Raw genomic sequence first — 21,305 nt, 5'->3', positions numbered from 1 at the left:
AGAGCAAAAGTGGCAAATTACATAATTTATTTAGGATTTTATAACCTATATCCCCAAATCAGCCTATTTCTCTCTGCCATCCCTAAACTAGTTCACACCTACCACGCAGCACAGGTCTCTCAAAACTCCGTGGACCCTTGTAAGATGGCAGTGATTTTTTTCTCTCTCTCTCTCTCTCACATACACAAACACACACACACACACGTCCAGGCACCTGTTGATTCGTGGCTTCGAGCAGGTGCTATAGAACAGCTTTCTATTAGAGTCAAACCAGACTTCCATCCTTTGAATTTTCTTCAAACTGTGAGATGGGGTGAGATGGCAGGGTAATCTGCTATAATCACTAATCAATACAGTTCAGATCTGTCACCTAGTACCACCCCCCATCCAGGTGCTGAGTCATACCTGACTACGTGGGCAGAAAACTTTGCAGTCGCTCTCCCCAGCCACTTCAAAACTTTAAAGAGTGGTTTGCTTTTAAGTATACTACACAGAATTGACTTCAAGCGAGAATTCACGAAATCTGAGTGTCCGTAATACATTCTATGACTGATAAGGGCAGAGTGTGGGCGTGTATATAACCATATTTCAGCTGTTTCTCCACCATTTCGTGAAACAAATCAAACAGCTCACCAAAACTAGTTGAAAGTTTTATTTATATAAAATTCATTAAGAACATAAAAGATCGAGTTTCTTTAAAAAAAAAAATCTGCAGTTATTTACAGCAGTATTGCACAAGTAAAGTGGCAATTACCCTGTCAAAATTCATCAGTGCAAAACACAAGTAAGCCAGGGAAATTGCAATACATATGCTACAATATGCTGGGTCCTAAGAAACAAGTTAGTGATGAATCAGTATACAGACAGATCAGTGCTATTTATACATAAGTAGTACCTGATGAGTTCTGATACAGTAACTAGTGGTCACAGAACCTGGACATAAAACGTTAAGAGAGCTTCTAAAGTCTGAAATTCCCAAATAAAAGTAGTCAAGTTACTTAGCCGGGAGCTTGAGGCTGCTTCTTGCACACAATGCTGTTTAGAGCAGGACAGGAGGTACCCCAGCTGGTTTAGCGACACGCGTGGTCACATTCCTGCACACACGCGTGTGCGGGGTGGACACACGCAGGCACCAGGCTAAATCAGCAGGGATGACAGAGCCATCGACACAGAACGGCTAGGAAGTCTCTTTCAAGCTTCCACTTCTTAACAGCCAGTCCAGTGGGGCCCCCAACCTCTCTCGAAGGCTTTGGAGAAGCAGAAGGAAAGCGTCACCCTGAAGAAGCAGGTGGATCAAATGCAGGGACCGAATGGTTCAGGGCAGGGGCTGTACAATTAGTTCCTGAAGACACACAGTTTAGTTCGCACCTCAAAGCACAGGAAGCCACAGAGCGGGTGGCGGGAACTCAACTACTCATCAGTTGCCAGTGAGGGGTTAGGGGTGTGAAGAGGTCCTGATGTGTCTCTGGAAGCAGGGGCCACTGGTCCCACTGGGCCTCATCCTGCCCGGCCCCTGCCCTCAACAATCTCACGACGGCACCTCCAGAAGACGACGTTTCCATTTCTCTGAACATAGTATTGTCAGGGATAAATTTTCAATGGAAAAAATCCTTCCCAACTGCCAATAACACATATTGGGTTGGCCCAAAAGAAGTTCGTTCGGGTTTCTCCGTAAGATGTAATGGAAAAACCCGAACGAACTTTTTGCCTGCCCCTCCCCCCGCCCCACATACACACACACACACACACACACACACACACACACACACACACACACGTATATATTTTGGCTTTAAAATACGGCCTGGAGTTAACAGCATTTGCTTCCATGAGAAGCTAGCCATTTGGGAACAAGAGAAAGTCACTGGAAAGTTCTAGAGTAGAATTTGACAGCCTGCTAGGTTTATGGTCTCTCACTGGTGTCTAAACACAAACTTCATCATGAGGACAGCAAACTCTACGAATCTAAACCCATTTGACTAGAAATACCGGGAACCAAAGCTGGAGGGCCACCCCGGGGAGACCGCGTGGCCTGCAGTGAGGTAACCAGTGGCCACCTCGAGTTAAAGCAATTAACAGGACAGCAGGGGCTAGGGGTCAGGGAGGTCAACACTTTTCAGAATTTAAGACATTAAATAAGCTGGAAATAAATATACAACATCTCTACAAGTTACAGCATCATGAAACAGTAGGACACATTACACAGAAAAAGAATCTACAATATTTACAACCCTCAATTCTGAAAAAGTTTAGTAAAAACAGTGAATTTTTTTTTTTTTTTTTTTTACTCATTTATGCTGTACAAAATCTTACAAGAAAGGTAAAGGAAACATAATAATTGCACACAGACGTTTGGCTCAGTTGATAAGTAAAGTATGACTTCCTAATCTAATAAATAGTCAAAATATATACAATATTAAGAAGGGGAAACAGGAGACGGCTGTCGTCTACTGTGTACATTTTTTTTTTTTTTTTTAACTCGGAAGAAATTTTCACCTGGTTTCTCCAGAACCAAGAAAAAAAAAAAATTCTTCATAAACAGGAGTCCAGGTGATTTGCAGATTCCCTCTTGAAGTTAATTTCGTGTGTGTTTATTGCATTTCTGTGAAAAGTCACAGGACACTTTCTACAAACCTCACGTGAGACGAGGTGGTCAAGGCACAAAACCCGCATTCAGTTTCCAAAAAGGGATCGAGTTATTTTTTTCTCTATAAAAAGTCAAAGAAAGGAAAAATAAGAAGTCAAAGGTACACCCACAGTGGGTATACTTTCTGCAGGGAGGCATCTTGATAAACAGATACGTACAGTACAGAGACGTCCAGTCACCTCTCTTAAGTCCTGGGGCAACATCCTCTTAATACTTCTACAATTCATAGAATCTCTAGTTTCCTCACCAGCTGCTTCCACGGCCAGCCCGGGGGCCTGGGGGCCGCCGAGCCGAGCCCGAGGTAAACTTGCACGTGGGCGAGCGAGCGCTCAGCCCCCGGGCACCAGGGCTGAAGGAACAGAATAAAGTGCTCCAGTCCGAGAGACTGGCCCGTATAGAGATCCTGGGAGGGGAGCGGCCCAGAACCAAATACGTCTTTGGTGTGTGTGTCCAGCAGGCCCACGGCTGCAATTCCACCAACCACCTTAACAACCGCGTGGACTTGAGGACCCTGCAGAGGGGTTCAAGACATGTCAAGGACACAAGCTGAGACTCAACACAGCTTTAAAACAATTCAAGACCCCAAGAAGATATCTGGGGAAAAGAAAACTTTTAGAAGGAAGAATATTTGGAGTCAAATATCTCTACCTAAGAAGAAAGTGTATATGCAACATATATATATATATACTTATATAAAATTATGAAGATACAAAAATGAATCAATTTTTCCAACTGATAACGTGAAAACACTGGTTCTCGATGGGCCAAAAGCAAATACGATAGCTGTTGTTGGCACTGTTGACTCATCTGAAAAATCACGTATCTTTTTTTAAAAAGCTGTTTAATGATCTGAGGTTTCTAAAACTATAAGAGTGATGGGGTTCACAGAACGATCTCCACCTCCCCTCTTTCAATGCTCCCTAATCTTTCTTGGGTCTCCCCAGTAGTTTAACTGCCTTTGAAAAGACTGGCCAACTCGTGGGCTTCCATTCTCTGCCATAATCGTGGCAGGCGCGGAGGAAGGGCATCCCCAACAGAAGTGGCTGCATGAAGGGGGCCTGACGAAATCCAGCCGTCCCAAGGGAAGTGGAACAAGTGATACAGACATCTGTCAGAAGGCCAAGGGACCATTTCAGACTTGTGTCCAACGGGGTTTTTTATGGAACTGCTGAGAGCATAATTAAGTCTGTATTTCAGAGAGTGGGAACCGAGTGTTAGCCATCAAAAGCCAGATGAACTCTGAGTTGGACAAAAAGCCAGGATGCCCAGGAAACAGCTGTCTCAAGTCCCGCCCATAGCCTGCGCCCATTCCCACAAGGGCTCGAGCTTGGATACCTCGACGGAACTCGGCTGCACGTGGGCATGTGAACCACCTGGGGCCTCAGGCTGAGAGTCCGTCCTGTGATATGGGAAGGCCTGCAACCAGAAAAGCCAACAGTGCATACCTTGTGTTATGACTGCCCTTGCTTCTTCAGAACACTTCTAAACGACAAGCCCGTCAAAACCAAACGAAAACCGACATCGAGCACCTCCCAGTGAGTAAGCTACCAACAGACAAACAGGCAGATACTAACTCATGTTCAGACCCAATTATACTTTTGACCATGAAAATACACTGGACCAAATGTGTGCATCAGTGTCCAACAGGCTGGAGGAGCATCGCCAAAGGACGTAAGGAGAAACACAAAGAGAGTCTGAAATTTTGCCACAGATGCAACTGAATTTAAGGAGGTAAGTAGATATTTACAAAATGGGAGTGGCACGTCAATACAGGCTGACAGGAGACCCCTCTGCCCCTTTTACCAGTTCCATTTCAGGAGAACTTTTTTGGTATTAATAATAATGACTTAAAAAAAAAAAGGTCCAAGAAGCAATGGCAGGGAAGGGAGGGGCCACATCATACCTCTCCTGTTTAAAAATGCTGTACGGTGACCTCTAAAAATAAACTAAGGCAGCTTTATAAATCAGCTGGCTCAGTTTCCACTGTGGAGTTTACACAATCCTCTGAGAGTAGGCAAAAGGTTCTTAAAATTTTAGTACAAAAATCACTCACGAGTTGGTTAAAAAGTTTCCGTTTCCTTTTTGAAAAACCTGTTCTTATCAAAGAAGGTGGGGGGGGAAAAAAAACGGCATGTAAACACCATTCTTGCATAAAATCCTGCTCCAAAGAACCATGATTTGTACATTGTTTAAAAAGAGAATCCTCCCTCATTTACATTCACAACAAGCTTCTGTTAGAAATTCGGCCACGTGGTGATGATGAAAGACAAGGTCAGGTCCACGTGCAGCTCGGACACGCTGGCAGGCTCCCCGCCCGCCCCCTCCAGCGAGGGACCTCGGGCTGCACACCAAGGGCACCGAGACACCGAGGTGCTGCGCTTGTCGGTCTGAACGAGCAAAATGTCCGCACATCCCGGCTCCGTGAGGAACCCGCTGTCACTGCATCCTCCACACCAGACGGATGATGTGGCGTAACAGCCGTAAGATAACCATTTGCGGGTGACCTTCGGCCGCTTGGTGATTATTCAGAAAGACCTGAAACAACAAAAGGAAAGCTCCTTACTTTCCAGCCCCGACTTATTTCGGGGGCTGGCAGGGGAACCCATATTGAAGGGAACAACCAATCCCATCTGAACAGCTATGAAGGTGCCTCTTAAAGGGCCACTTCTTCCCTGAGACGTCGCTGCAAAAAGAGCAGGCGCACCAAACGATGGTTTGCTTTAAAGCGACCAAAAGGATGTTTGGAAAGCTCAAAGAGAATCCCTGAATCTGTTCCCCCCCCCCTTTTTTTAATTGTAAATTCTTCTTTGGAATAAAGGAGGCGTTTACCGTTCACAAGGTTATTTATGAGCTGCAATTCTTCCCTGTATTCCCCCATTCAACCTGGGCTGCCACAATCAGACAGACAGAAAGCGTGAGGACACTTTTTTCTTGCATCTGTAGTGGAAATCTTAGCAGACAGTAACTGCCCCAGGTCTGTCAAATAGATGCACTGTTTCTCCTTCTAAAAACCACATATTCTTTCCACAGGTGATGCCATCGCTGGCCACAGCTGCCTTGATCAGGAAACGTAGCAACCATTGGAAAATGAGTATCCCCACCGGCTCTGTGCAGGTGCTGGAGGAAAGCCACCCCAAGTCCTGGAGTTGGGGGGGGGGTCCCGTGAAGAGAGGCGCAGGTAAAGCAGATGGAAGAGAGGAAGGAAAGAACTTGGTGGCTGCGAGGTAACCACCTTACTGCCCAAGTTACCAACATTCAAAATATGGTTCAGACTCCCTCAAGGGTGAGTTTCGGGTGGCTGTCATTTACTTGAGAAATCAGTGATTCGGGGTAATTTGCCCTAAGAAGCTAAATAAAGTGCAGCACTGATGCGCCACCGCGCCTCTGCCTGTCGGTGGGCAGCTCCGGTGGGTAAGCGCTGTTGGTCCAGGGCTGCGGCCACGGTCACCGACACAGGCGGCGTCAACCACTGGCCCCTCCAGTACCCCGGAGTGGCGGGCAAAGAGCGATGAAAATTAGAAAAGCCCTGTTTGCTGGGGACCACCACAGGATCATGACAAGCTGAGAAACTGTTCCAAAGGAAACGGCCAGCGTATTTCAAGGTCTCAGAGGTCCCTGGGTCTTCCACCTTCGAGCTCTAATCCATTTCGCGGGTTAAGTGCAGGGTGTAAACTCAGAACAGAGCACATCCGCCTCCATGTCAGGAGCTGTGACCGGTTTCCCTGTTCAGGTCTGAAATCCACACCCCAGGCCAGCTCCCTGCTCTGTCTGGAGCACTCCACCAACCCCCTTCTCACTCCGGCGGGCTGGGGGGTGCTTTCCAACACACATCCACGGGACCACCTGCCACGGGGCGGGCCGAGGACGGGCGTCCCCTTCCCAGACACAATCGCTGTCCACAGACGCCAGCTGCAAGCAGAGCTCCCTCTTCGCCACTGTTTACACAGCCCTCTGGGGCTCGTTGTACGGGATGGAATTGTGATAAGGCCGGAGCACTTCCCTTGCTCCTTCCAGAACCAGGAGCCAGACTGGAGGAAATCAGCTTTATGTAAGCGATTCCTGTAGAGGCGCTCCGTAACCACAGTCTGCGATTTTTATCAGCCTGACACACAAGATTGCTTTGTTTTGATTTAACTTTCAAAATTACTTTGCTTCTTCTGAGTGAGAATAATTTAGGGGAAGGTTAATTTTAGTTGAGACTAATATTAACAGGGTGAAAGAGGCTTATTCAAAATAAAACCACGACTTACTAAAATGAAGAAAGTGTATGCAGAGCTGAGCTGAACTATCACTTCAAGGTGGGAAATCTCAAGCCAAACAGTTGTCGCTTCTGGCCTCAGGAGGACCGGAGAACGGAGTCAAAATGACGCCACGAGGGGACTGGGTCATACAGTAGGGACAGACCCCCAACTGCTGACACTTAGCCAATTTTATATTCCAGAACTGGCAGCGTCTGAGGGGAGAAACCTTCCACGCACCCTTGAGGACAGCAGGTGTAGGATGAGAGAAGTCTTCCCGAGTTTTTTAGACTGTTGCTTTCGTATCACGTGAAAATAATATGGGGGCGGTATGCGAAGACATGCCAGGGTGGCAGGGGAATGCAAGAAAGATCTGTTAAAAGGAACACCCGATCCCTGACAAACGAGAAGATGCTACAACATCCGGGTTAGCGAGGATACGGGGACACCTGGCCCCTCGACAGCACGCGTGACAACACGGCACACGCCGTTAAACCAGCGAATGATTGCTTTTGGACGACATTCCATGGAGGAAGCCATTACCACTGATTCCAAGAGCCCTGGCAGCCCAGAAAGCCCTCGACAGCTGGCAGGGCCCGCCGAAGCTGCTGTTAGCACAGCGTGGATGGCCCGCACCTCACGAACAGCTGGAGGACGGGCAGCTGGCCAGGGCAGACGCGCCGCCCTCTGACACCTGCAGCCGTACTGATCAGCTTCCTTACCGGAGTCACCGAGCACACGGTCTGGGCCTGACGATGCTAACGTAGGGCAGACGTGGTCAGCCCAGCCAGCATGAGATCCTAGGCTTCTGGCCTCCAGGAATGTGAAGAAATACATTTCTGCTGTGTAAGGCCCCCTGTCCGTGGTCCTGTGCTCTGGCCATCCTAGCAAACTAATACACGCGCTCATGCTTAATCATCCTTCCTGGTCCTTCACCTTTCAAGTGAAAAACAAAACTTCTTAGCTCAGAGTTGCGTAATGCTGTTTTAGTCTAAATCATAGAAACACTTTAGAAAGATATATTACAATGATTCATTTGGGGGAAGAACTAAAAAACTAAATACACTCCTAGGTACAAACAATTTATGTCTTACACACACACGTGTACAGAGTGCAGGATCCCATCCAACTGGGATTTTCATCTCCGTGGTCTAGATCAAGGAGCGGATTATTTGGGGTAATTGACTTCTGTGGCCATCCTGACAGTCCATGCTCCTCTCTGGCTGGGGGGCTCCGGCATCACAGGCAACGCTCGACTTCGTAGCCTGTCTGCACCCAGTTAAGTCTCATGGGCGTTCCCGAGTCGCCAGCACCGCATGCAGGAGAGCACGGCGCAGCCCACCGTATAGGGCGCCCACGGTACCACCATCAATGAGAAGAGCCCGAGAGAAAGCTGCCCTGTCTCGGGAGCCAGAGGCAGGCAAGTGCAAGTTCCCACCTTGCAGACGGAAACACATCCACATGTTCCAGTGAAGCCTGAAGCCTACACCCAAACACAGTCAAGATGCGGAGGGTCCTTCTTGTCCAAAGAGCAACACGACAGCATCTCCTTTACGGAGCTTACGCTCTGCTGAGGGACAGAGCCATGCGAATGAACACGATCTTGTGACAGGGGTAATACAGAGGTAAAGACGATGACAGAGAAAGAAGCATCGGCCAGAGAGGCGGGCAGCGGGGCCAGGAGAGCCGGGCAGGAAGGCACAGAGCCAAGCCCCATGCTGAGTCAGAGGAAGAAGAGTTGCTGGGAGGAAAGGAGAGGGAATTACAGGAGGAGAGGCGGGGCCCTGCACGCAAGAAGGAGCAGATGGCTTGGGAAAAGTATTTTATGGTAAAATATAGTATTTGATTTTTCACAGTAAGCCAGAATGAAAAGCAGTGTCAAATTCCGGGGCTGCCCCATCCAGGAATCGTCTCATAAAGGCAAGCGATGGACTCAGGAGCTCTGAGTTTCCCTGGACAGACTTCGGTTTTCTTTGAAGATGTGAAATACGACCTTGGAGACAGTGTCAAGGGCATTCAGCAGGGAATCCCGAACAGTTCCCTGCACGTCCACACCAGAGGCCACAGGCTCACCTAGGTGGCAGACAGGGTGGGCTGCACCGAGGGTCCGCCCTGGAGTGGGGAGCAGGGTCCAGGCTGACTTGTCATGACCGGGGAGCAGCCCGTACGTTGAGGAGCTGGGCCTCCGTGTGGGGTGGGACAGGAGAGGAGGCTCAGGGACTGGACACAGCACCGGGACCGCCTCAGGTTGCACTCGAGACCACCAATCGAGTATCGGGGAACTAAATTACATTTTAATGCCAAAACAACAATCACAGCCAAACCAGGGAAGCAGGTGTGCCGCATGCAACAGAGGCCTGGAGCCCAGGCTGCCCCGGGCAACTGGCCAGGTTGACCACAACATACCTGCAGTGGGCCGCTCTGTTCCCGCTTCACTCTCCTGCAGATGGAGAGGAGCCCAACCTCTGCAAAGTACACAAGACACAGCAGGCCTTCGGACTCTGTGAGCCTGAGCTTGGGGATGAGAAGGGTCGCCCACCGTCACCGATAAATGGAACCTGGCACACGCCTTTTCTGTCTTCATGACCCCCCGAGCCAGCGTGGCTCTCCTGCCCTTTCACAGACGGAGCTTGCAGGAACCACCAAGTCACCCCGACAGCTCAGCTCAACTCCAGCTCAGTGCAGAACACACACTCACCAACCCGGGCTCCAAAGGCAGGGTCAAACCTTGCTGGGCCAAGTGACTCAGTACGTACAACCCACAGATACACTCAGCATTACTCAAGGGGTTTACCGACTCAAAACCACAGAGGTGCGCACAGCGCAATAAAAACAAAGGTTGAGGAAGATCACAAATATTAAGAAAGAGAGACTTATCCTGGGAACTAGGGCTGAGATTTGCTGCAAAAGAACCACAGTTTAGGGAAGAGTTTCCTGGCAGTCAAGGTAACAAGGACATTATTTTTCACCGTCTTATCAAAAAGAGCTCAATACCAAACTCTAGGAGACACACCAAAAAGCAAGGTATATCCGCAGAACTCTGAGACTGAGCAATTTTTTAAAACTTGTTTCTTATAGAATTTCAACACTGAATGCCTAAGACATCCTAAACTTTTTTTTTTTTTTTTAAGGTAGATACATTTTTAAGTGGGAACATGTTATAGGAGACTGAACTTTGGACTCTGACACCAGGAAGGACTCTGACAAAGAGAGAACCTCTTTGTCAGAGGATGGAGTGTCTGTCTGTCTAGATGGTGTCTGCTCCCCCAGGGGCGGTCAAGGCACCTTCCAGAACAGTGCTGAGAGCTGCCATAATCACAGGTGACAGAGTGAGGCAAGGGACAGAGTGGCCCCGGTGATGGATGGAAGACCACCTCGACCCATTTCATAACCCATCGATCTAAACGTTATTTTAAGTGACAAGCGCGTGACAGAGGTCAGAGAGGAACAGGGCCCATGTGTGATGACTCGATGTGGAGACTTGCTAAGAAGACCTGGTCTCTCTCCACTTTAAGACCAAGAACCACAGTCAAAGGACATCTCAGCTCAGATTCCAGTGCAGCCTCCACATCCACTGCTGTTCTCAGGTGTCAGACATGCCGCTGCAATGCTGTCCAAAGACCAAATTCACTTTCTATTTATCACCAAGGCAACATGGGCATTTGCATAGCTAGTGCCTAACGCGCTTTGATGTCAACACAGCTGTGGAAAGGGTGCTAGTGGAGCTCCTTGGCCGGATGCGGTGCCCCTTCCACCCCAAGCACCAGAGGCGAGCTCTCCCACTAGGGTGATGAGGTGATCCTCAAATGTCGCAGAAAGACGGCATCTGCACAAATCCCGCTTTCCAATTTTCAGTGCATCATTTCAAAGAACCTATTACAGGTACAGCTTTTGGTAGGACAAACACTCACTTCTCCCATTAACCTGGCATGCGCTGGATTTTCTTAGTACAATACCTCCCCCTCCCCGCAGCAGATCTCTAGATAACTTGTCGGCCCCCCGGCCCCACGGCTCCAGCTGGCTGAAATGAAGAACCCCCGGCCCGTGACCTTCGAGCTGTGTCACTGTCAAGCACGGAGAAGCCGGAGAGACGGCTCTTACAACTCCCGCACGAGGCACCATTAGACAAAATATTAGGTGCAGAGCAAGAACACGCTGTTCTAAAATGCCCCAGCCTCCGACAAATGCTAATGAGATGTAAGCACTTTAACCGCAGCTCAAACCCCTCTGCTTTGGCTCAGGTGGAAGAAGTCTAGCGGAGGATGACGTGATAGGCTGATTATTTCTGTATGTCTGCAGGAGGGCCGAGCCTCAAAGTGCATCTCCATTTCCTCCTCAAGAGATTAAAAAAAACCCAGCTCGACCTCTCTGAAGTCCCCCTCCAGGCACCTGCATCTCCAAATGGTTATGTGTTGATGGCCTCCGGTGCCTCAAGGGCCAGGCAGCCATGCAGGTGTGCCCACGTGCCACAGTGTGAGCGAGCACACAAGCCACATCCAGCTTGGTGCCCACCCAGCCATTCACACACACACCAGCGCCTCAACCTCGGCTCACATCTGTGTAACCCAGACAGACGCAGCACGTCCGGGGTCCCCACCCCACGCCCCCGGGGGTGCCCCCCCCCCGACATTTCCTTTAACGAGCTGGGTACTTAGCAGACACGCAGGTGAACAAAGTTACTAGTATCTCTCTATCCAAAGCTTAAAGCCCGATGGAGAAAAGTCTCAACTACAGTTCAAAGTGAGAGAAAACAGAAGGATGGTAGCACGGGATGATGGACAGCATTTTCCAGATGCATCTCTAAATGCTTTGGTTTAATCGTCACTACGTCCCTAAGAGACTGACTGAAACTGGGGCTCCTGAAGGTGGGCAGACGGAATCTGACCCCAAGGTCCCTGCCATTGCCTGTGAGCTGCATCTTCCTACGAGATGGAAAGCCCTCGTTCAGCCCTCCACAGCCATGGTCTCCATGGAGATAATCTGAAGCCCATGCTCTCGGGGAAGGTCTCAGGGCAACACAGCAGAGCTGATGTCACAGGAGGGAGGCGCTTCTCTCTCACAGGCTCTGGCGTCTCCGTGATGGGCTCCTTCTCTTCGTCTTGTCATTGTTCGCGTGGTGTGGATACGGCACGTGTCAGACAGGTATGCGAGGCTCTTAAGACCACAACTGCCTTATCCAACTCCAAGGGAGACACTCATTAAACCTGAAAACTGTATCCCAAATAAATGGTAGGCATCAATTTATCCCGCCCACAGCTGGCTGTGCTAGGAAACCTGTCATTCTATCAACCTGTGTGCGACAAATGCGGGGCATCATCTCATGAGATAGGATGGGCCCAGCTTTAATGTTTGATAGGCAGATTTTTCATTATTCTTTTCTCAGACAGTAATAGAAAGCATCTCATTTTGTTAAACTCCAACATGTGATGAACGAAGGCCTCAAAAGAGGGCCATCTGAGAACATGCATCTCTGGACGTTAAGTACGGTTTACGCTATTACCAAACAAGCTATAATTTTGACCTCTCCCCGTCCACTAGCTACAGAAGACCATCTATAGAAGAACAGCCCTTCCGAAAACGAGGCTCAAACAGCACGGGGAATTTCACTTGTTAGGAAAGACGACACATACAGACTTCAAGTTCACATACAGTACAGCTGACCCTTGAACATACGGGTTTCAACTGCGCAGGTTCACTTACACACGGGTTTTTTTCAGTATTGGTACCTGTTTCATTTTACAGATCTTTAGATTAGCGAAGTGGGGGGGAAAGTTTGTGTTCAATTAGAGATCACAATATGTGGAATCAAAAGGACTAGAGTTTGAGTCCTGATTCTGTCCAAACAGTTTCAGCTTCCTGCCCTTGGGTGAGTCATTTATCAACTTCCTTTGTCTTGAGGCAGGGATGGCAGTGCGTGGATTTTTGACTCCAAGGAGGGTCAGCGTCCAGAGCCCCTTTGATGTTCCAGGCTCAACTTACATGAAAATGCTAATGTGTTGACACCGATTAAACTGTGGTTTCCCTCAGAACCAGCCTGCAAGCCACCTTTTCTTCTCTACCTTGTGGGGTTCAGGGCTACGCTTCCCTCTATGTCGTTCGGTCAATTCATGCCTGCACACGCCCGAGACAGAAGTAGGAGGCAGGCAGTGTGAACAAAAGATACACTGTCTCTTGTGATCCAACAATGAAAGGGTTTTCATCTCCTTCTTGGCCCTTCTAGAGAGCCTGTCCTAGCATCGCGTGCCGCTGTCCACTGCAGCCCCCCACCGGGACATCCCCATGCCACCGCTAACCAAGAGCAGCCTATCTGAGCACAGAGTGCCTTAGGCTGGACACGCTGATGGCAAGGCAAGAAGGCGAGTGATCCTAACCTCGGTACTGGGGGCAGGGGGGAGCCGGGGCACGCTGGTCAGAGAACGGGGCTAACCACCCCAAGAGCACGTGTCTTCACGTTCTCAAGGGTCTAGCACCCTCTCCATGGCCTCAGACTGCAACCCCAGCCAGGGCCAAGAATCCCATCCAGTTGGACACCATCCCCAAGAACCTGCGGTGAGCACAGGGCATCCCACGCCTGCAGGGGACCGGAGCCCACACCTGCTGACGCTCCCTCCAGCAGACGGGACCTGGACTTGCACTCACGCAATTTCTGAATTGCGAAAGAAGCCAGCAGAGGCTATCAAAAACAACAGGAAAGCTGGCTGTCTGGGTGGGGGCGCCCACCCATGGGGAAGAGGAGGCATCAAGGTGCCAGCTGCTGCACCGCGGCTCCCAGCCAGCTGCTTGCCCTCTTCAGAAAGCCCCAGAGAGAGATGCAGTTTCCCCACTGACGTCCCTGGCTGCCCGGTGTTCCCTGAGAGCCCTCGCCCTCCCTCCCCGGAATCTCACAGAGCTGGACATGGGGAGCTATGGAGCCAGGACACCGTATGGTTGCAGGTCATCCAGCAACGGATCCCAGAGCTCCACCACTTCTCTGGACCCTTGGGTTTTGTCCCACTACGTGCTCTGTGTGTGCCTAGGCTGCTGCAGCACTTTAATGCCTAATGACATGGTGGAGACGCACCACGGGGCTGCCACTGGCCAAATCTGTGACAATCTGAGCATTAAGTATCGAGAGGAACACATAATAAGCTGCTGAACTAAACACGGACCCATGAACTAAAGTTGACAAACGAAGTAAACACAGGGGAGAAAGGGAAGTTCTTCCTCATTTATACACACTTTCCTTCTATGATAAATGGAAAAGTACTGACTTTGTAGTGGAGGACACCACCTCTGACCAGAGTCCCAGGAATGGGACAAACTGACACCCAGTGCCTCCCGATACGATGCACGGAGGAGGACACAATGTCACACTGTTGGGACGACTGGCAAAGTCTGCATGAGACCCACAGACGACACGACAGTACTGCCACGTTGTTAATTTCCCAATCTTGCTAATTACTCTGTGGCTGCACGAGAGAATACTCTTATTCTTAGGAAGGACACACTGAGGAATTTAAGAGTAAAGGAGTATCGTGCCTGCAGTTCGTTCTCGAAGAGTTCAGAAAATAGTTTGCACACAGGTAGGTACAAGGAGGGAGGACGTTAAAGCAAACATGGCACAATGTTAAAAGCAGGGGACTCGCGTGGCAGATACAAGAGGGGTCTTTGTACCATTCCTGCAACTTTGGCGTCAAAGTCTGCAATTATTTCAAAACAGAAAGTTACAAATATACACCAGACTTGGAGCAGTAAAACTCCCATCAGGTAGAGGGGCGGGTCGCCCTGCCCTGGCAGGGTTCATTTGGGGCGACGACACCCACCGAGTCACAAAAGGAGAAGGGAACATGCACCGGGGCTTTGCGCTCACCTGTGCCTCTCTCACCTCCTGCTTCAAGGATTCAGACTCCACAGCTCCGTCTCATATGCTTCCCCACTGCCCTCAAGTGCACTGAGCACATGACAACTACACGACAACTTCCTCTATTGCTCTAACTGAAAAAACGGGAAAATATCCTGTCAGGCTTCGCAAGGCTTATGGCAACAAAAGACCAACACTTTACAAAACGTACTGTAAAAGTATTAAGCAAGTAGAGACACTGAATGTTTAAAAGGCTCCGATCCACCATACAGCAGCGTGGCGACGGACTCTGCTTGCCAAGAAGGGACACCTCCCCGGACAGACAAGTGCGTAACTTGGAAGCAAAATCCCTCCCATTTCCTCCCCAGGTTTCCACCCCCAATATTCAACAATGGCCCATCAGTGTGACTGCAGACAATGGACTGTTTTGAATCCAACAACTCTTAAGACAGGCCTCTGCGGCCCTGGGGTCACTGTGTCACTATCCCGAGTTTCAGAGTCTGCTGTTTTGAACTGGCTGTTTCTAAGACCTGGAGAATAAGTTTGTTTCGTTTTTGAAAAATGAGGTGATAAGCTAGAGTGTGTCCCTACTCCTCCCCCGATATTCCAGCCTTCTTAGAAAGCTAGAGTCCTTTCAATGATTAGCGACTGCATTTTTGCACTGGTTCTTTTTTAAGAGATGCCAAATAAGGTTCACGATTACAAATACTGAGAAATACTGCAATGAGACTCACTTCTATTTATCTTACCCAAAGCACTGAGAACAGGTTACAGCTCATTTGAAAAAACATATGAGCATCTTCAACATTAAACCGTGTAATAACGCTGGGAACACGGTGGGGAGGCGGGGTGTGAACTCTGAGAGGCTCTTCCCCCACCTGCACGGGAGAGGCTTGGTGATGAAGACCACCCGATGGCCTGTGTCTCCTCTGCACGTGATCTGAACGGTCCCGCACCTCGGCAGCCTACGTGTGGGCGTGGCTGTGCTCCAACACCGCCCCCCCTCCCTAGCCCATGTCTCACCACCGAGCATTCGGGGCCACCACAGAGATGCATCAGCCAGACCCATCCAGGTAGGCTCGGGGGAAAGCTCTGCAGAGTCACCGATACTTCACGTCAATCGCAGAGTCATCGATACTTCATGTAAGTTCAAAGAGAAACTTTTGCAAAACCTTCTTAAACACACCTGGCTCTCTGGCCAAAGGTTCTGATCCAACCCCCGGAGGATGGAGCTGTGCTGACTCATCTCGGTGTCCAGAGCTCCCCGGACTCTGAAGGCACCGGAGGCCGGCAGCCTCACTTCTCCTGCGGAGCCCCAGCCAAGCCAGACCTGGAGCCCTAAGGACCTCTACCATCCGCTTTGAGACGGGATGGGGAGGCGGCAGGCCCAGCACGCCCGTCAGTTCACGGCCCAGGCTCAGCCTGAGAAGCCGCCAGAGCCGTCAGAAGTGACCTCTTCCTGCTGGATTCGTGACACGTTCCAGAATCAGGACTGGATATATTCAGCCTACCCTCTTAAAGGGACCGACGTCCCGAATATCCCAGGGCCCTGTTTCTGACCACTGTCTCCTAGTCAAGCGGGAGAGCCAAGTCCACACACAAACAGTAACCCCGAAACCCCACCAGCGAAACCGAGGCAGAAGAAACTAGGGCAACGGTAACTTCTGTGGCAAATTACACAACAACCCACCTTGCCAAAGTGACTGCCATTTCAGATCTAGGCTGACAGGGAATTTATGTTCTGTGAGCAGGTCCCCGTCAGGTGTAGGCCGCCGGGCATCCTGCCAGCTAGACCCAGTATCACAAGAAATTCCGGAGCCCGTTCATCAATGTGACATTTCCCGTTTAATGACAGAATCACACGACAGCACATTTCCCATCACACACACACATACACGCCCTGTAGAAGGTATGAAGAGGATCCAGTGTGAGTTTTCTGAAACTCCCTGAATCCCTTCTGGAGATTCTATACTGAAGCAATAAAAGACTCTCTTGTAATGGGAAAACATCTCCACATATGTTTAAAAAAGCTGAACAGGCATTGCACGTAACAGGAAAACAAGACTGACTGAAAGCAATTTACAGGTAACATCTGTTCATTAAGCAACAGCTAGCTACAAAAGAGACTAACATTGAAAGCAGGGCAGAAATATTGGGGGGTCCTAAGCATAAACTCCCTCCAGAAGAAAAAAGAAAGAAAAAAAAATCTTTAAAAAGTATTATAGGAAACAATAATGTTTGACAGAAAAGGAGTCAGATGGAAAGTAACACAGTAAGAAAGAACGATATTAAATCTTATTTTGTAGAAAATAATTGTTAAGTACTTCCTTTTCGATACATCAACAGAAATACCTTCATACGTGGTTGCCAGAAAAAAGGTTAGCAAAGCCAAAATCACATTCTCTCACACATTTGCTGGTGCACCCCTGCAGGAAGTAGTCACACATGCGCCTAAGAGCCTGACTCCCTGAGTTAAACCCTACCCATTTTAAAATGTCTTCCATGGGAATAAGGTGTCCAAATGGTAACATATATGGCCCCTGGGCAAAACAAAATACACTCTGTGCCTGCAGAGTAGGATCTAAGGCTGAATTTTTTTTTTTTTAACCCAACAGCACACCTCAAAAATCCCAGTGGCACTCAATGTGAGGTATAAAATTTTTATACCCCCGATTACAGGCTATGAATTATCGGCCTCCTAATACATTTCAATAAATGAACACCAAGGACAGCAGTGGGGGCTGGAATGACAGAGGCCCCCCTGCTCTGACTCATTGCCTGGCAAATCACAGGGGAGACTTCTACTTTAAGAGCTGGCATCGTTCCCTTTGGCTAAGATGGAAATTTAAAAATTTCTTTACTTTTGACCCAAACTGCCTCCAGGGAGGGCTGCAACTCCCTCTCTGGCTTGAGGACTACGTTAGTATTTATATGGGAATATTTCAAAGCATATACAGAATCCCTTTTTTTTCAAGCATGGAGAATTTAAGGTTTGTGCTCCTACCATCCCTTGGTCGGCCTCGGATTTTGTCTAATGGCCACCACTTACATTCAGCCATAAAACAAATGGAAAATGGGAAAGGAGGAAGAATGGTAGGTCACACATAGGTAATACCGCTCATTTCCAGAATAAGCACAGGATTATTACTAGTCTTTTCTTTTCTTTTCTTTTTTTTTAAATGGCAGGGAGAGGTAGGGTGTGAGGGAGAAAGGGGGTAAAGAAAACATCATTACCCTCCTTGGGTAATATGCATTAAATTCGTCTCCAATACGCCGCAACTCTTGCGCAATCCATATCTCCGGACGCATATCTGCAGGTACAGCCTGAGACTGCCTCATGGAAGCTGCATCAGAACAAACAGAACAAAAATCACATTGTTTTCCATAGATCATTTAGAAAGTCCCAAAGGTCAGTTTCTAGAAGCAAGCCCATCTCACACACGCTTTCATGTTTTGGGACGCTCCCTAACTTCAAGAGCTACAATCATGCATTCGAGATTATGGTGGCAGGCTCTGCTATGTAACTCTGGCTCATGAATAAGGCATACAGAGTAATTTCATTTTCAACAACAACTGGAGATTCAGAATTGCCAAATTTAAAAATCTCCTGGCCAGTGAATTACCTACTTCCATTTCGAGAAGGCAAACTAACACAACAACGGCACAATGGATGCTGCCCAAGAAATAGCCTCGAAACATATGAGAGTGTAAAGATTTAGGCTGTCCGTAAAGTAACTATTATATTTTGATCTTAAGGCAAGGTAAAATTCCTAGGAAAATGTCACACGTCAGCGAGGAACGTGAAATGGTTGTATTCAAAGCAAAGTCAGTGAAAACCTGAGAACTGAATGAGCTTGTTTCCATGGAAGGAGGTGCAGTGATACACAGCCAGTCTGCACAAGTGCCACCAAGGGGCCAAATGAAAGCATAATTGCATGTTTTGTTTCGATATTAATGCAGCCAATAAAGATGGCTCAAGTCTGCAAACACCACATGGAGAGAGGAAATGTTTTGGGTGTAAGAGCAAAGGCTTTTTTGAAAGGAGAAAAAAGAGGGAGGTTCACCCTTTCATTAAGCTGTCACTCCCATCTACACCCAGTGCATTCAGCCGTCGGTTAATGAGCCCATTTCAAAGCCACGTGACGGCCAAAAATGGAGCACAAAACTGTGTGTTGTCCAAAGATCCCACCAGCATCAGGAAGACGATATCTCCAAGTACCACGAAGAAAAGTGTTCTCCACACTCAGAGAACAGCTGGGTAACACGGGTAACAGGAAAAGAGATGAGATTATTGGATTTCAACTGCTATTCACAAGCGGCTTACGCTAACTTCCTGTTAAAAGGAGCACTCTGCTGGCAATTAAACACACGTGTTATGTTTTAACCACAGCGAAAACTTTAAGCACCTATCATAATCAGATTTTGCCATAACATGAATATAGCTTCCTCTTTTGTATTTTTGTAAAAAAAAAAAATCTTGTATGTTGTATTAAGAGTTTTATTTATCGTTACAAATAAAAGTGCTGTTGGTTCCTAGGTCTACAAAAGCACTTAAAAGTGAACTCTTGAGTTTTTACCAAGTCTTCTCAATCTCTTGCCCCAACTTCTCTGTACCCCCGGCCCTCACCCAAGAGAAATGATCGATGATCCCACAAAGGCTGAGAGGCAGGGCATCGTGTGTGTGTGCGCGCGCGCGCGCGCGTGTGTGCACAGGTGTGGGGGCACTGAACAAAGAACACACGTGCATCCTCTCCAGAATCATCTGTGCTGGCAACAAGCCAGAGGGGAGATTTCCCCAAGGACGCCTGGTGAAGCGCACAAAGGCTGATGACAGGAAACTTTTGGGATACGCCAGGCATGTCCCCTGAACACCCCTCCAAGCACACAGAAAACTGCCTTGGCGGTACCTCTGTCACAAATTCCATCGTTACTCTGTACAAGCCTATTAAAATTAAAGTTTAAGTAGCTAAACCGGCAGAAAACAGAATTTCAGGGTATATGTGATGCCAAGTGGTCTGTAATAGTTCACTCCCTTCTCCTGGGTTTGCAGTGCTTTAAGGATTTTGTCCATCACAGGTACCAAATCATTACTATCTTTTCATACTATCAGCCAATCAAGTGCTCTTTCCCTGACTTTAGCAGCTGTTGTTACAAAGTTAACTCCCCTTTTTCTAAGAAAAAGCCTCTTTTCTTAGAATGAACACTGTGGTCATCACCTGCAAGGTTAGCTCAGGGAGACGCATGTATCCACAGATACAAGTGACCAGACCAGCGCACAGGATGCCACGTGGTCGCTCAGAACCCCTGTCACCCACCACTCCTGGGCTCCAGAGCCCCACTCCTTTCTCACTACACTTGGCTCTCTTCGAGAGAGTAAATCTGCCCTCAATCCTAGAGTCAGAAATGCCAATTATCCAAAGAAAATCTGTGAAATCTAGGCTGCATGTTTTACGAAGATGACAGACTGGTAAAAACTGTTGGCAAGTTACCCAAGGTTCAGTAAATCAAGACACTCACTAATTTACCCAATGAATATGAATGCCCATGAGCCAGATACTGCTCAGGAGATGGTCTGGGCACAGCAACCAAAGATGCCCAAGCCCTGCTCCCACGAGCTCACATCCCTGCAGATTAAATGCTAGACTTCAACTAAATGATAAACTTCTTCTGGACAAGGATACTCATACCTTATATTCTTGTAACACAAAACGAAGTTAACTCCCCCGGTTAACTTCCCCCAACCTGCAGGTGAAGGCTCCTGAATTCTCTTTAACACCCTCACTTACCTATGTGGTTTAGAAAGTTCTGTCTGGCTCACGGGAGGGCTGACGGCCAGAAGCACCACCATTGGAGCCAGTGCACATCAAAATGAGCACCTAGTGACTGCGTCAACCTGGCCAGCAGCTGAGAAGCACATGTGGAACCTTGGGGGCCAGATCCAACTTGTTCATCTTAGAGACAAATGCCCTGCTGTTTGTGGGGGGAAGAAGATAAGCAGATGTTTCTTCTGCAGAAAGAAGAGTTCTAACTGCTAGCTTCAATAAATGCCCAGAGAGAAACACATCCCCGTGGTCTGGCAGTGAGGCCCTGGAAGCTGTACTCTTACAAGCTCCTGGTGCAGACAGTCCACGGACCAGGCCCTGAGAAATCCTGAGCAGGGGGAAGAAACCACGGGTCAGTTCTGGGGCCCAGACGTGTGTCTTTGGAGAACACTCAGGAGTCAGGAGAGTTGTATTAGCCAAAGATAATTGGTTAGACCAGGCTTAGCATACACTAACTGATAAAACAGATCAGTAAGAGAGCTAGCAACTGTGTTTAGGTATATATATTTTTTGAAGTTTCTATAGAATAGTAACATACACTATAAATTAACGTTTGCAAAGGAGACTGATGTGTCTAGACTACTCTAACACAGCAGCTATCACCACTTGGCTTTAAGAATTGGAGGTTTTTTTTTTGCAGTACGTGGGCGTCTCACTGTTGTGGCCTCTCCCGCCGCGGAGCACAGGCTCCGGACGCGCAGGCCCAGCAGCCACGGCTCACGGGCCCAGCTGCTCCGCGGCATGTGGAATCCTCCCGG

The 21,305-nt window shown here is 48.5% G+C and overlaps 1 protein-coding gene and 1 non-coding gene across 5 annotated transcripts in view; both read right to left on the bottom strand.

Moving 5' to 3' along the window:
- Positions 1-643: 643 nt before the first annotated feature.
- BCL2L11 (BCL2 like 11) overlaps positions 644-21,305 on the bottom strand; it is a 46,064-nt gene continuing 25,402 nt past the window's right edge. For 3 of the 4 annotated variants that reach the window (XM_060027357.1, XM_060027354.1, XM_060027355.1), the window contains 2 exons: positions 17,960-18,069; positions 644-5,182 (listed from right to left, as the gene is read on the bottom strand). In XM_060027357.1, the coding sequence (XP_059883340.1) occupies positions 5,084-5,182; positions 17,960-18,069 (209 nt within the window). In that variant the 3' untranslated portion in view covers positions 644-5,083. The remainder of the gene's footprint in view (positions 5,183-17,959; positions 18,070-21,305) is intronic. The other variant, XM_060027356.1, reaches the window with a different exon arrangement.
- Positions 5,510-5,640, bottom strand: LOC132435704 (small nucleolar RNA SNORA31). The gene has a single exon (XR_009521646.1). It is a non-coding gene; the product is annotated as a small nucleolar RNA SNORA31 (small nucleolar RNA).

This window comes from Delphinus delphis, chromosome 12, assembly GCF_949987515.2.
Source record: "Delphinus delphis chromosome 12, mDelDel1.2, whole genome shotgun sequence".
NCBI classification, from domain to species: domain Eukaryota; kingdom Metazoa; phylum Chordata; class Mammalia; order Artiodactyla; family Delphinidae; genus Delphinus; species Delphinus delphis.
The sequence above is the reverse complement of the archived record's forward strand: the minus strand, read 5'-3'. Positions and strand labels throughout refer to the sequence as shown.